Source organism: Furipterus horrens, unplaced genomic scaffold (genome assembly GCF_987537825.1).
Source record: "Furipterus horrens unplaced genomic scaffold, mFurHor1.1.pri manual_scaffold_6, whole genome shotgun sequence".
NCBI lineage: Eukaryota > Metazoa > Chordata > Mammalia > Chiroptera > Furipteridae > Furipterus > Furipterus horrens.
In genome coordinates, this window is record NW_028327176.1 from 19,204,167 (window position 1) to 19,219,648 (window position 15,482).

General features: G+C 40.2%; 1 protein-coding gene and 1 non-coding gene across 2 annotated transcripts in view; both read left to right on the forward strand.

Annotated features, from left to right (window-relative positions):
- BIRC6 (baculoviral IAP repeat containing 6) overlaps positions 1-15,482 on the forward strand; it is a 190,951-nt gene that overhangs the window by 12,311 nt on the left and 163,158 nt on the right. Inside the window, exons 2-3 of the mRNA XM_090281119.1 lie at positions 12,382-12,563; positions 15,289-15,426. Of these exons, the coding sequence (XP_090137245.1) occupies positions 12,382-12,563; positions 15,289-15,426 (320 nt within the window). The remainder of the gene's footprint in view (positions 1-12,381; positions 12,564-15,288; positions 15,427-15,482) is intronic.
- Positions 8,953-9,083, forward strand: LOC150005809 (small nucleolar RNA SNORA44). Its single transcript, XR_016512146.1, has one exon. It is a non-coding gene; the product is annotated as a small nucleolar RNA SNORA44 (small nucleolar RNA).

Here is a 15,482-nt window from a genome sequence, read left to right on the forward strand (position 1 = left end):
TTGATTTATGAAGTATTAGCGAGAGAAGTGAGACTGGGGAGCTGGCACAGGGCAGTCATGGTTCTCAGCCTTGGTTGCTCATTAAGACTCATCAGGGCAGCTTTTAAAAAATACTCTGGGCCCGACTGAGTCTGACTTCAGTGTTCTGGAGTGGAGCCCAGGCATACTTTTTTCTTTTTTCTTTTTTTAAAGCATGCCAGGTGATTCTCATGTGCAGCTAAGTTTAGAGGTTCAGACTTTAACTAGGACCTGAGACAAGCATGTTTATTTGATATGCCTGGGATAAATGAGAGAGAGGTTTTAACTGAATAATAACTACTTTGTCTTTAATTTTTGTGAGAAAAACCTCCCAAGTTAGTTTGTCTGCTTATGAAACATCTCGTATTTTAAATTGTTTTTAGTGAATATATAATGAAATAATGCTTCTAAGAGCAGGGATATATCAACAATTTCTGTTGCTTTCTAATTTTTCCTTTTTTACTGTAATTCAGTTTTACTTTTTTGTTTTATTTTTTTTAGCCGCTGTGTGCTCTGATACTTTACCACCAAAATGCCACTAGAGCCTAGGACAGTGACTCATGCTGGGTGGAGGAGGAGATGAGGGGAAAAAAGGGCTAGTGAGGGCAGAAGATCGCTGGGGTTATCTGTACCAGATCACTCGTTTCATACCTAAAATATATTGGTTACACATGTTGTGTTAAAAAAAAGTGTGAGAATACAGCATTTTGTCATGTTATAATTTAGTTTTAATATATTAAAACGTTCTTCAAAACTATAGAAAATAATTCATTTTTTCAAAACATTTCTTTTGCGTCAAGCAGTGGCGGTACAGCAGTTAAAATCCTTGCTTTCCTAGAGTTCATGGTTTAGTGGGAAGAGATGTATTACAGACACACACACGTCAGGTGGTGATAAATACTGTAAGAAGTCAGAACTGGTTTGAGACGGTGGTGGGTGAACTGGTGCTTGTGCTTTGAGGTGGCGTTTGGTAGAGGAAAGATCCCAACGATGTGAGGTAGCAGCAAGGCAGATATCCAGGGGAAGTTCCTCTTGGACTGTCACTGTAGGAGGCAAAACAGCTGGAAAAATTTTCATATTTGGATGGAACTTGACTTTGATTTAGAATGCAGGCTATGCAAGGAGTAATTCTGTATCTTTAGAGCCTCTTTGGTGCTTCAGATGTCCGTTCACCTGTCTCAGTCTGTGCTGCGCCTGCGTCGCGTTTTGTTCACGTTGCCCTTCACGCCCCGGCCTCCGGACGCGCCCACGCTCGCTTTGCTTTGCGCCGGGCTCTGTTCTGCAGGGGCGCTCATTCAGGCATTGAATACTGCGGTGCGCTAACAACTTTTGTTACAAGATTTTATTTGTGGTTGCGTTGTATTTTATTTTATTTTATTTTTATTTATATATTTTGTATTCTCACTGGAGGACATTTTTTTATTGCCTTTAAAAAAAATTCTTTTTTAGAGAGGGAAAAGGAGAGAGGAGTGGAGAGAAACATTGATGCAAGAGAGGGCCCAGAGAGGGGTGGAGTGAGAGGGAGTGGGGAGTGAGAGCGAGAGCATCTATCGACTGCTTCCTGTGTGTGTCAGGCTCGTGTTGTAGGCGCCCGCCGGTACCTGGACTGGGAATCAACCTGCAACCTAGGTGTGTGTCCAGACCAGGAATGGAACCCGCATCCTTTGGGTTGAGGAACGATGCTCCAGCCGAGCCATGCCAGCTAAGGCATTTTAATTGTATTTTCAAAAGCTTAAAAAGAAAACTAACATTAATTTTGCACCCTCAATTGACTTTGTATTTAGTACATGATAGTAGACTATTTTAAGCATTGAAATCCTATGTTATCCTGGTGGAAATGAATTTTTATGGGTTATGTCAGTTTGCAGAGATAATGTGTTTCTGATATTTTCACAAGTTTTGCTGGAATGCACATGGATAGTGCATTGATAATGAGTTGAATTTCTTAAAGTCGGTATTAGAAATTATAACTCATTTTTAAAAACAGTTTCCTGCCTTAAAATTTTTTTTTAATCCTCACCTGAAGACATGCTTATTGCTTTTAGATAAAAGGAGAGGGAGGGGGAGAAAGAGGGAGAGAAACATGGATGTGAGAGAGGAACATCCATTGGTTGCCTCTCATCCTGAATGGGGACCAAACTGAAATGTAGGCTTGTGCCCTGACCGAGGAATGAACCCGTGACCTTTCTTTTTGCTAGAGGACTCTCCAACCAACTGAGTCACACCACCCAGGGTAGAATACAGGCCAGTTTAAATCTGTGAAAAAGTTCCCCTATGTTGTCCTTTTGTAGTCGCCACCACCACTACCCCTTGACAGTCCTTGATGTGTTCTTCGTATTACTAGTTTTCTCTTTTCTAGAATGTCATAAATGGAATCCTCCAGTATGTAACATTTAAAAATAATAATTTTATTTTCTAATTACAATTGACGTACAATATTATATTAGTTTCAGGTGTACAACCTAGTGATTAGGCATACATAACTTACAATACAAAGTGATCCTCTGATAAATCTGGTACCCATTTGACACCATACGGAGTTATTACAGTATTATTGACTATATTTCCTATGTTGTACTTTATAGCCCATGACTATTCTGTAACTATTGATTTGTACTTAATCCCTTGACATTTTTCACCCGTTCCCTCAAAGTCCTTTCATTGGCAGCTACCAAATGTTTTCTGTATATATGAGTCTGTTTCTGTTCTGACTGTTCATTTATTTTGTATTTTTGATTCCATATATAAGAAAATAATCTGGCATTTGTCTTTCTCTGATGTATTTCACTCAGCATAATACCCTCTAGATTAATCCATGTGGTTGCAGATGGCAAGATTATATTCCTTTTTATGGCTGAGTCATATTCCATTGTATAATGCACCACTTCTTCTTTATCCATTCTTCTGTTGATGGACACTTAGGTTGCTTTCATATCTTGGCCTTTGTAAATAATGCTGCAGTGAACATATGGATGATATATCTTTTCAATTTAGTGTTTTGGGTTTCTTTGGGTAAATACCCAGAAGTGGAATTGCTGTGTTCTTTCTTCTGGTGTCTTGTTATAGCCTTTGTTTTAAAGTCTGTTTTGTCTGGTATAAGTATTGCTATCCCAGTCTTTTTTTGTGTTGTTTCCATTTTCATGGAATACCTTTTTTCATCTCTTTTCCTTTCAGTCTGTGCGTCTTTCCAAATGAAGCGAGTTTCTTGTAGGCCGCATATTTAAGGGTTTTATTTTGTTATCCGTCCAACCACCCTATGTCTTTTTCTTTTTAAATTTTTATTATTTATTTATTTATTTATATGCTTTATTGATTATGCTGTTACAGTTGTCTCAATTTCTTTTCCCTTTGTTCCCCTCCATCCAGTGACCCCCTTCCCTCCACTTATCCCCCTCCTTAGTCCATGCCCAAGGGTTGTGCATATAGTTCTTCTCAATATCTTCCTGTCTACTCCACTCCCTCCTACTATGATTCTTAATTCCTGCACCATCTCCCTCCCTTTCTCCCCTTCCTCCTCCCCGCTGACCTCCCCCCAATATGTTCCCCATACCTATAATTCTTTTCCCACTCTCATTGCCACTTAGTATGCCTTTGTTTCGATCCCCTAGCTTCTGCTGTTTGTTGTTGTGATACAGTTTTCATTTTAATGTTTATAGTTTTGATCCTCTTTCTCCTAAACAAGTCCCTTTAACATTTCATATAACAATGGTTTGGATCTAATGAACTCCTTCAGTTTTACTTTGTCCTGGAAGCACTTTCTCTGCCCTTCTATTCTGAATGACAGCTTCGCTGGATAGAGTAATTGTGATTGTAGGTTTTTGCTTTTCATTACTTTGAATATTTCTTGCCAGTCCCTTCTTGCCTGCAGAGTTTCTTTTGAGAAATCAGCTGATAGTCTTATTGGGACCCCTTTGTACGTAATTCTCTTCTTCTCTCTTGCTGCTTTTAATATTCTCTCTTTATCCTTAATTTTTGACATTTTGATTATAACGTACGTGTCTTGGTGTGGCTCTCCCTGGGTCCCGTTTTTTTGGAACACTCTGTGCTTCCTGGACCTGTAAGTCTGTTTCCTTCCCCAAGTTTGGGAAGTTCTGCTTCATTATTTTTTCACATAATTTTTCAATTTCTAGTTCTTCTTCACCTTCTGGCAGCCCTATGATTTGGATGATGGCTCGCTTATAGCTGTCCCATAGGTTTCTGAGCCTCTCCTCATTTTCCTTACTTTTTGTTTCCTTTCTGCACTGGTTGACTGTTTGTTCCTTCCCTATGTTCCGATTTGTTGATTTAATCTCTGGTTTTCCTTCCCTCACCACTAGTTTCATATGTGTTTTCGTTCATTTCAGCAGGACTAGCCTTCATTCCTTCCGTGTCTTGTTTAAGATCTGCTGTTAGGTCTGTAAGCATTCATATACCCAAAGCTCTGAACTGTGCCTCAGAAAAATTTCCTGTCTGCTGCTTCGTTAGATTAGATATTTGCTGGCTGGTTGGCTGTGTCACTGGGATCTCTATCATGATCTGTGCCATCCTGACAGTTTTGTGTTTACCTTTGCTTCCTGGGAAGGGCAGTCACACCTCCTACGCTATAGGGGACAGAGCCCCGTGCACTCGTCACTACCGGGTGACCCTTCTCACCACGATGTGGCGTTTTGCATGGGGGCGGGGATCCAAGGTGGATTCCTGTCGTTCATTCTCCACTGAGAGACTGGAGCCTCCTCCTCTGTCCCCATGCCTTCATCCCTCACAGTCCAAGGCAATGGGGGTCTTCCTTCCCCGGCATTGGAATTGGGAGCTGACGGGTCTGGTTTGTAGCCGGGAGTGCTCCCCAGGTGCTTCTCGCCTCTCCTTAAATATGGGTGTTTGTACTTACCGCTGTCCCACTGCCGTCGCCACAGCTGCCACTGCCAGAACAGCTTGACCTCTCTGCCCTGGCTTCACCCCTCCTACCCGTCCGGACGAGCACTGCTTCTTTATAATTTCATATGTTGGACTTCCGCGTAGCTTTATTTTCTGGAACTTCTGGTTATTCCTGGTTTTGCGGTAGTTGTAGTCCTTCTTAGTTGTGGAGGGAGACGGAGCGTGTTAGTCTAGGCCTCCATCTTGGCTGGAAGTTCCACCCTATGTCTTTTGATTGGAGCATTTAATTTATTTCCATTTAAAGTAATTGTTGATACATAATATATTGCCATTTTACTCATATTTTTGTTCCTTTATTCTTAAAGAAGACCCTTTAACACTTCTTGTAATATTGGTTTGGTGGTGAGGAACTCCTCTGGCTTTTTGTTGTCTGGGAAGCTCTTTATGTATCTTCAATTATAAATGATAGCTTTGCAGGGTAGAGTATTTTGGTTGTAGGTCCTTTCTTTTCATCATTTGGATTATTTCTTTGCCAGTCACTTTTGTCTTATAAAGTTTCTGTTGAGAAATCAGCTGACAGTCTTATGGGAACTCCCCTGTAGGTAACTAACTGCTTTTCTCTTGATGCTTTTAAGATTATCTCTGTCTTTAAACCTTTGACATTTTAATTATGATGTGTCTTGGAGTGAGTCCTCTTTGAGTCATCTTGTATATATATATATATATATATAGAGAGAGAGAGAGAGAGAGAGAGAGAGAGAGAGAGAGAGAGAGAGAGAGAGATTTCAGGATTATATTAACTTGGACTTGGGAAGGACCAGGTGCTTTCAAATTCCTTTGCTCCTCGTTTCTGCCTAAATACCTATGGTAACACCTTCAATGGGGTTCTGGTACCTGATGAGTTTACCCCTTGAGTGTGTCAGCTGTGGAGGTGCTTCAGCCTGGTCTGAAGCTGTTCATCATGTATGCTAGGTCTGGGGCCTCTGGGGAGATGCAGGCCAATATCAGCTGCCTCCTGTGCTTTGTCCCGGGGCCACATGGCATGCACTACAGAGTGACTGGTAGATAGCTGGTACTTGGTCCTGGGCTTGGAGATGCCTGGGAGATGCCAAATTGTGAACTAAAGCCCGCTGCCCTTATTGCCAGGCCAGGGGCCACTTAGCAAGAGGTTTGGGCCATGCCAAGGTGAGATGCTGTTTGTTTGGGGTTTGTGAACCTTTGAGAGAGTTAGGAAAGTCTGCATCATAAACTTAGGCTGATTGTATGGAAAAGCCACTGGAAATGGCTCCATTAGTCCCCAGGCTGGGTGAGGTGGGGAGTCAGGGTATCACCAGGACAGGATGAATAGCATTAGCCAGGTTGATGGAGACTCAGATATGGTGCCAGCCTGCTGTCTCTGTCAGGGGATTGGGGGAGTCTCAGCAAAGGAACAGTGGCCTCTGCCAGCACTTTTTTTGGGAGAAAGCTTCCCCTCCGACTCTTGTCCCAAAGTTCCTCCCACTGTGTCCCCAGTGCCTTTTGAGCTGCTGTCCTAGCACTGGTGCTCAAAGCAAGTGAATTGAATAAGTCTGTCTGGGGGTCCTTATGAGGAATGCCTGAGACTTCAGCATCCTTCATCCCACTCAGCCATATTTCCTGCTGATTTTCACAGCCAGGAAGTTATGGGGACTTCTCTTTCTGGCATTGGAACCTTGGGCTGGGAGGCCTGGTGCAGGCTGAGACCCCTCACTATACAGGGGGACGTCTGTAGCAGAGTCATACTTCCCGATTTTTGACCACTGGTACATGTTGATGTGGGACCAACCTGTTCTGCATCTCCGTGCCTTCTGCCAGTCTTGCTGTGGCTGTTTCTTTTATATCTTTAGTTATAGGACCTATTTTGAGCCAGATTTCAAGTGGTTCTCAATGATGGTTCTATAGTTTAGCTGTAATTTTGATGTGGTTGTGGGAGGATGTGAGTACCCCATTTACCTATGCTGCCATCTTGACTGGAATGGTAGGTCATTTTTCGATACTGACTTCTTGCACTTAGTGCTTATGAATGGCCTTCCTTAATTCAGGGCAAAAACTGAGAATGGACTCACTTGAATGAACATGGTCTGTTGCATATATATATGGGCCTGAGATCTCTCTGAAGAAATTGCCAACAAGACTGTTACATAGTGGGAGTCCTCAAAATCCCCAGACCTGCGGTTGGAGGATGGGGGAAAGGAACAGCTTTCAAGATGCCTTTGCATATCTGTAGCTGGTAGCTAGTGTCTTAGCTATGCAAATGGCTTTGGTTCTTCCAAGGCCCCAAGGAGATGGGAGGGGTTTTGACCATAGAATGGTGAGGAAAGAGCATACAGGGCCTGCACAAGGTTCTGTGAATGGTCAGAACCAGTTACCCTGCCCATGCCCACTGCATCACAGGCCTCGGTCAGGGCTTTAAATATAGGGTGGCAGCCATTTTTGCAGAGAGAGAACCATGCGTGATCCAGTGCAACACGTCACATGTTTTCCTGGACTGTTATATGGAGGCTGATGACATCGTGCCCCAGATTCTGAAGGAGAGAGCTGACAGATAAGGGATGGGGAACTTCTGGGCATGTTTTTGGCTTCTAGCCTTTTGGTGGGGGGGGCAAGGGAAGTGCTGGGTCCCGTGGGAGAACCAGGCTCTGAGCTGCAGAGCTCACTGCCCTCCCCGGGTTGGAATATTGTAAATAAAGACCTGTTTTCCTCAATACTAGTTGTTGGGTTTTACACCAAGGCGCCACGTGAAAGAACCCCCTTTCGCTCTGTAACAAGACTGGTTGGTCTCCGTGCCTTACATTGAGTGCTAATATTGCATAGTGTAAAAGTTGTTCAGAAACCTGTTGACTTTTTTTACAGTTATGATTTCTTGAAGAATCTTATACTGATGTTCGGAATCCTGGGGTTGCATGGAAACCCAGTTGAAAACCTTGGTGTAGATTCTTACATTTTATACCTCTCTGGGAAAGTTTTAACAGAATTACAATTTCTATTGTTTGTTACATATTTGCACATTTTAAAACAAAGTAGACTTTGTACTTTGTTTTTAAAAAATATATATTGATAGTTAAGTGGGGGAAGGGGAATGCAGGCGTACTTAAGGGAGATCTCTGCCTTCTATTCAGTTTTGCTATGAACCTAAAGCTGCTCTAAAAAAGAATAATCTATTAAATTTGTAGTTAATGAGTTTTGAAACTATGTAAGTTTTTACACAATTTCACTTCCAAGTTTCTGTAATTTGTATTGTTTCCTGTGGTTTTTACCTAGAGATTAGAAATGCTAGTATATATTTGTTTTATTTTATTACAGAGATTGTTTTCCTTATGCTAACATATATTGTGAATCTCCAGGTCTGGGACTAAATTGTAGGGATTCCATGAATTTCTTTTTTTTAGATAGATAATGAATTAGTTCCTAGTCAGTTTTTTAATACCCTCAAACTGTTTTTTAGAACCCAACAGAACTTCAAAAATCTGGGATTAAGAAAACCAACACTAATATTCATTGATTATAACATGTTTTATAGTTTTCCCAGAGGTTCATGAGTAGACTTGGATTTATTTTCATTTTTCTCCTTTTGTATTATTAAGCAATAGCAGTACTACTAATAATAGCGATCTTCTATACAGTTGTGGTGGAAATTTAGAATGAGTTATACTAGTTACAGGATTGCTTTCCTGCAGAGAAGTTCTTTTAATGCAATAAAATTTCAGTTTTATTGATCATTCTTTAAAGTCTTTTTACAGAGAATCTGAATTTGTGGCAGAAACACTTAACATTAATCTCCACGTACACCTATAAATTTAGATGTAGAATGATGTTATCTTCAATTTTATTTTTTTTGTATTTAAAACTTCTGACTGTTACTGCATTTTCTAAGACTTCTTGAAATTCTACTCTATCTTGATTTGAGAAGTTTTATGGTTAGATATTCACTGGCTTTTTAAAAATTCTGATATTGACTCAGCAGAATGTTCAAGGAACATTGATCTCTTCAGTATTAGGTGCCTGTTTTATCAGTGGTAGTTGAACTGGAGGCTTTATTCTCTTACATTAAAAACATTTTGCCAGCATGTTTCCAAGGGCTGTGGCTGGTTGTAGCCACGGGATCTCCAACTGCATGCGAGAGCAACCTGGAGAGACTTTGACAGCACAGGTCAGCATAATACCTGCAGCTGCCACTCGCCTTTCCTATAATATAAAAACAAACAAACAAACAAACAAAACATTTTGCATAATTTTATCTCAGATATAAAAGCCCTCAAGAACTTCTGAGGCAATTACCTAGAAATTGTCCATGATGAGTTTATGCTTATTGAGTTTTGTCAAAAAATGACTAAAAAATATTAAATATTAAAAAATTTTGTTCCAATTTAATTTTAATTAGTATAATACAAAGAACTTCCTTTACCCACTTACAGTAATTTTAAAAAATTAAAAAAATTTTGTGCAAGTCACTCTTCCATTTATTCTTTTAAAGATTTTTAAAAAATTTATTTTTAGAGAAGGGAGGGAGAAAGGGGGGGAGAGAAACATTGATGTGTGATAGATACATTGATAAGTTGCCTCTCGCGTGCACCTGGCTGGGGACCTGGCCCACAACCCAGGCATGTGTCCTGACTGGGAATTGAACCAGTGACCTTTTGGTTCACAGGCTAGGCCAGGATTCAATCCACTGAGCCACACCAGCCAGGGCTAACTAATTTTAAGTTTAAATATTGTATTTCATCATGTTTGCTTATCATTCCCCAACATATACATACATACATACAACTATTCTTTTGAGAGTCAGTTACGTACATCATGCAGCCCTACTCTTAATATTTGTTTCTTTTTTAAAAAATATTTTATTGATTTTGCTGTTACAGTTGTCCCAATTTTCCCCCTTTTGCCTCCCACGCAGCTCCCTGCATTACCCTCAGGCACTCCCCCACCTTTTCATGTCCATGGGTCTTGCCTATAAGTTCTTTGCATAATCCCTTTTCTATACTGTACTTTACATCCCCGTGGCTATATTGTAACTACCTATTTGTACTTCTTAATCCCTCACCTCTTCATACATTCCCCCACACCTCTCTTCCATCTGGCAACCATCAAAATGCTCTCTCTATCCATGATTCTGTCTCTGTTCTTCTTGTTTGTTTAATTTATTTTTTAGATTCAGTTGTTGATAAATATATGCTTATTGTTCATAGTTTTGATATTCTTTTCTTAAGTCCCTTTAACATTTCATATAATAATGGTTTGGTGATGATGAACTCCTTTAGCTTTACCTTGTCTGGAAAGCTCTTTATCTGTCCTTTGATTCTAAATGGTAGCTTTGCTGGGTAGAGAAAACTTTACTGTAGGTGCCTGCTTTTCATGACTTTGAATACTTCTTGCCAGTCCCTTCTAGCCTGCAAAGTTTCTTTTGAGAAACCAGCTAACAAACAGCCTTATGGGAACTCCCTTGTAGGTAACTAACTGCTTTTCTCTTGCCGCTTTTAAGATTCTCTCTTTATATTTAACCTTTGGCATTTTAATTATGATGTGTCTTGAAGTGGACCTATTTGTATCCATCTTGTTTGGGACCCTCTGTGCTTCCTGGACTTGCATGTCTATTTCCTTCACCAAATCAGGGAAATTTTATTATTTTTTCAAACATTTCCAATTTCTTGCTCTTTCTCTTCTCTGGCACCTCTATGATGTGAATATGTTGGTTTGTTTGAAGCTGTCCCAGAGGCTTCTTTCACTATTCTCATTTTTTTTTTATTTTTGATTCTATTTTCTTGTTGTTTTGATTGTTGGATTTTTGTTTGTTTTTTTGTTTTTGTTTACTTGTGTTCCAACACAAGCTTCATCCGCTCTACTGTTGACCCCCTGTAAATTGTTAATTTCCATCAGTAGTATATCCTTCATTTCTGCCTGGCTCTTTTTTACGCTGTCGAAGTACTCATTGAGTTCCTTGAGCATTTTTAGTTCTTTTTCTGGAGTTTTGATCCTTTCTTTCACTTGGGCCATATTTCTTTGCCTTTTCTTTTTGGCAGGCTCCCTGTGTTTGTGTATCAGGTAGAGCCTCTATGACTGCCTCTCTTGGTAGTGTGGCCTTAGGCTCCAGTGGCACAGCCTCCTCTATCACCCAAACTGGGTAGTCAAGGTGCACCCACCCTGTGGGCTGAGTACACCCTCCTCTTGTAGTTGAGCCTTGTTTGCTGTTGGCAAGTCAATGGGAGGGATTTACCCAGGCCAGTCAGCTGCAAGGACTGGCTGTGACCACTGACCACCAATCTGCATCTGTGGAGGATTAGCTGTGCAGGGGCAGGGTTGTTGTGATCCAGTATGGTCTGTAGCTGTGCACTGGGTGCGCAGGCCCTGGGGTTTCCTGGGTGGTTCAGGTACAGGTCAGTTCTCACCTGTGTTCTGCTTGAGGTCACCCTACCAGAGTTACAAAACAATTTCCACGTGGCTGTTACTTGGGCTGGGCTTGGAGGTTCCCAGGTAGTCCCAAACTGTGTCCAAAGCTGGCTGCTGCTTGTGTGGGGCCTGGAGCTGCTTAGCCTGATGTATGGGTGTGGGGGTGGGCCATAAGCCATAAGTTCTATGGGGCGGAGCCTCATGTAACCTCCAGAGCAGGGCAAACCATGTTAATCAGAATGATGGAGTCTCAGATATGGCTCTTGCTGCTGGCTCTGTGGCTCTGTGGGTTAGGGCTCAAAAAAGACACAATGGCCTCTGCCCGCCCTTCTGTCTGGAGGGACTGTCCCTCAGCTCTTGCCTTGATGCCAGACACGTCACTTCCTCTCTGTGTGCCCTTGGTACCTTTCAAGTTGCACTCCTGTGGTGCTAGAGCTGAGAGCAAGTTTGTGTAAGTTTGGCACGGACCCTTTTAGAGGAACTGCCAGGGTATCTAGTAGTTATTTTCACCGACTCCAATCCTGATGGTTTCTATAGCCAGAAGTTATAGGGGCTTCTCTTTATTGCATCAGGACCCCAGGCTGAGGAACTAGTGTGGGGCTGGGACCCCTTGCTCCTGAGATAACCCTCCTGAATTTTTATCTGCCACACTTGGGTGTGGGACCTGCCCATTCCTCATCCCCATGTCTCTTCCCTTCTGGATTGATATGGTTTCTTTAGTTTTGTAGTTGTTGGATTTCCATTCAGATTTCTGATTGTTCTGAGTGATCTTTGGTCTGTAGTTGTAATTTTTGTTGTGGTTATGCCAGGAGGCAAACTGTTTACCTACCCTTCATCTTGACCAGAAGTCTATTTCTGTTTATTTTTAAGAACAGTGATATTCTTTTATAATAGTGATGTAGTTGTCATGTTTGTAATTTCACATTTATAATTTTATCTGACATACAGTATATATTCCAATATAATTAGTTCTTATAATATTCTTAAGAGCAATTTTTTTTCTAGTCCAGGATTATATATTGTATTAGTTGCCAAGTAAACATTTATCTTTAATGGACTACTTATCTTAAAATTTTAAGTATTGAATTTTTGTTTTTTTAACAGCTAAACCTGGTGGACAGGTGAAATGTCAGTATATTTCTGCCGTGGATAAAGTTATATTTGTGGATGACTATGCAGTAGGGTGTAGGAAGGACCTTAATGGAATCTTACTGTTAGACACCGCTCTGCAAACTCCAGTTTCAAAGCAGGATGATGTGGTTCAGCTTGAATTACCTGTTACAGAGGTAAGTTGAAATAAGTGTTAATGTACTTTTCTACTTAATGTACTCTCAGAGCTATTAGCTGTTAAGTGAAATTAGGTTGCCCTTTGAGGACATAAATATAGCTCTAAAGAAACAAAGAATTAACTTATTGATTACAACTTTAAATACTTGTCTTTCCTGTGCATAATTACTTAATGCTTATTGAAGTGGTATTTAAGTGTGAACTGTACAGATTAAACCCCTGTAACATGGACCCCAAAATACAATGGCTTAAATAAGATAGTTTCTTTTCAGTTACAGTGCAGGGCTAAGTGTTGGGGAAACTCCTTACCTCAGTACTCGGCTTCCATCTTGTGGTCCAAGACTGCTGCTCCAAGTCTCCTTTCCCAGCCCTAGGGGAGGGGAGGGGAGGGGAAGGGAGGAGAGGGCCTTCGCCAGTGCAGCACAGAGTGGCATGACCCTCCCACCTTCCCCCTTCCTTCTCCCTGCTTTCTCGCCGTTCTCTTTCTCCCTCCCCCCTCTCTGTTTCTCTCTTTCTCCTTCATTCTTTCTGTTCTCTCTCACCAACTGTCTTACATGCGCCCTTTTCATATTTACCTTCTTGGCCAGAATTTAGTCACGTGACCACATTAGGCTGAGGAGATTGAGAAAGATGTGGTTTATTTTTAAAGTATTAAAAAAAGGGAGGAATAAATATTAGTGGACAACTGTTAATTTTTGCTATGTTTTATATCTTTTAACAATCCCAGTTTAAAATTTCAGCTGTATGCATTTTTCTGTAGTGTTATATTTCATTATTCAATTTATAAATGTATTCAAACTTAAACTTTTTGTGTGTGAATTGATGTTCATATCATGTAATTTGAAAATACATTTTTAAAATTTTGGAATTTAAATCATGTTAAATAGAATATAAAAGCTTATAATGCTCTGCTCCCCCCAAAAGTGAGATAGTATTTGTCTTCATACCAAGTTGTTGGTTATTATTTTGCATTTGGAGATTGATGTGGTTAGTTGATAAAAATCAGCATAGTATACTTTCTATGTTTAGGACATGAAAAGTGCCAATATGCAGTTCAGGTGTTTTTATTCTCTCTAGAAGGCCTATTTTTCTTTTTTGATTTTTGTTTTTTTCAGAGTTCACCTTTTTATTGAATGTGCTACCAAAGAGGTTTGGTCAGAAAGACCAAAGCCCATGTCATCATCGGACTCCTCAGAATCTTTTTTTCTTTGCTTTCACTTTCTTCTCAGCTGGGGTAGTAGTGGTGGAGGGCGCAGGTGCACCAGCGCATACACTGCAGATGAGGCTCCTGATGTTGACATTGACCAGAGCCTTTGCAAACAAGCCTGGCCGGAAAGGTTCAGCATTTACACTGGCTGCTTTAACGAGGGCATCGGTCGTATCCTCCTTCACCGTCACATCGCCTTTGTGCAGGATAAGGGCTGAATAAATGCAGGCGAGCTCCGAGACAGAGGCCGTGGTGTGGGCAAGTGCTGGGTGAGCGCTGCCTGGAGCGGTCCTTGTTGCTGGCAATGCAGTTAGGGCCTCATCCCAGTGCTGCCTTAACTTCCTCAGAAGGACTGAGTACCTTACCTGCAGCTGGGGAAAGGGCTAGAAGAAGTTTTAAAAGAAGATATCAACATATAGCCAGTTGGATTTCACACTTAGTGTCATATCACAGTTTTTGATTATTTGTTAATGTTGGAATCATGTGGCTGGAAGTTTGAGCTCTGAAAACTGAGTAGCCATTTTTTTGTCATTAGAATATCTGGATATAGGGGCATGTCCATAATCTTTGAACTGAGAATTAATTATTTCTACTTGTTTTGAACATTTCTTTCCCTGTCCTAATTTAAGGAATTTAGATCAGGTGATATTTTAGTGTAGCTGGTACCTTAGTAAAGATTTATATTTACACTGAAAAATGCTATTACACTGTTCATGTTTTTAAAAAACAAAAACTACAGACTCACAATAAAATATTTGAACATTTATATGAAATAGACCCCGAAGTCAGTATTTTTCTTACTGTACTGACTGAAATGCTAATTATTTATTTAACTGGCTTCTACCACCTCCCCGACCTTGCTGGCTTATAACATACATGGCTGGATTTTTCTCTTTCCACCTAAATAATTACAGTTACATTGTTCACATAATATATTGTTTCTTGACCTTCCAACACCACAGGCATCTTATACTGCACCACATTAGTTTGTCACTCTTGCCTAAAGTATGGGGTTCTATGTTTGCTTGGATCAGTGCAGATGTATTCTTTTTGTGTATCAACCACATGTTTCTGTTAAGTTAGTTCATATTGAATGTATGGGTAACAATGCAAAAGACTTCTTATTTTACCTGCTGACTTAGTGCTTCTCTTATGGTTTTACATAGTTTGAGTATTTCACATTCATTGAAGGACTTCACATTTATGTCTTTAAAATTTTACCTCTGTCATTTTTGTTAATGGTTTCAGCTTATCAAGTTTTTTTTTTTTTTTAAATCTTGCTTTGGTTTATAATAGCTCCTGTCTGTTGAAACTACTGTGTGTTAATACGCTGAATCCACTGCTTTATGTCATTTAATTTTGTAGTACCCCTTAAAATCATTATTTGATTAAGTTTGTTAAGTCAAAGTAGGCAAGCTTTAGTATACTACTTGTCAGACTCATTACAGATTAAAATATTTGAGGATTTGCATTTAACATTTTTTGTTTAATTTTCTGTGATCATCTTTTTCATTTAGGCACAACAGCTCTTATCAGCATGTTTAGAAAAGGTAGATATTTCTAGTACGGAGGGTTATGATTTGTTCATCACACAGCTTAAAGATGGTTTAAAAAATACATCTCATGAGACTGCAGCAAACCACAAAGTTGCTAAGGTAAGAAAATTTAAAAAATTACCTTGTTTGGGGTTATAATAGAAAAAAAAATCATT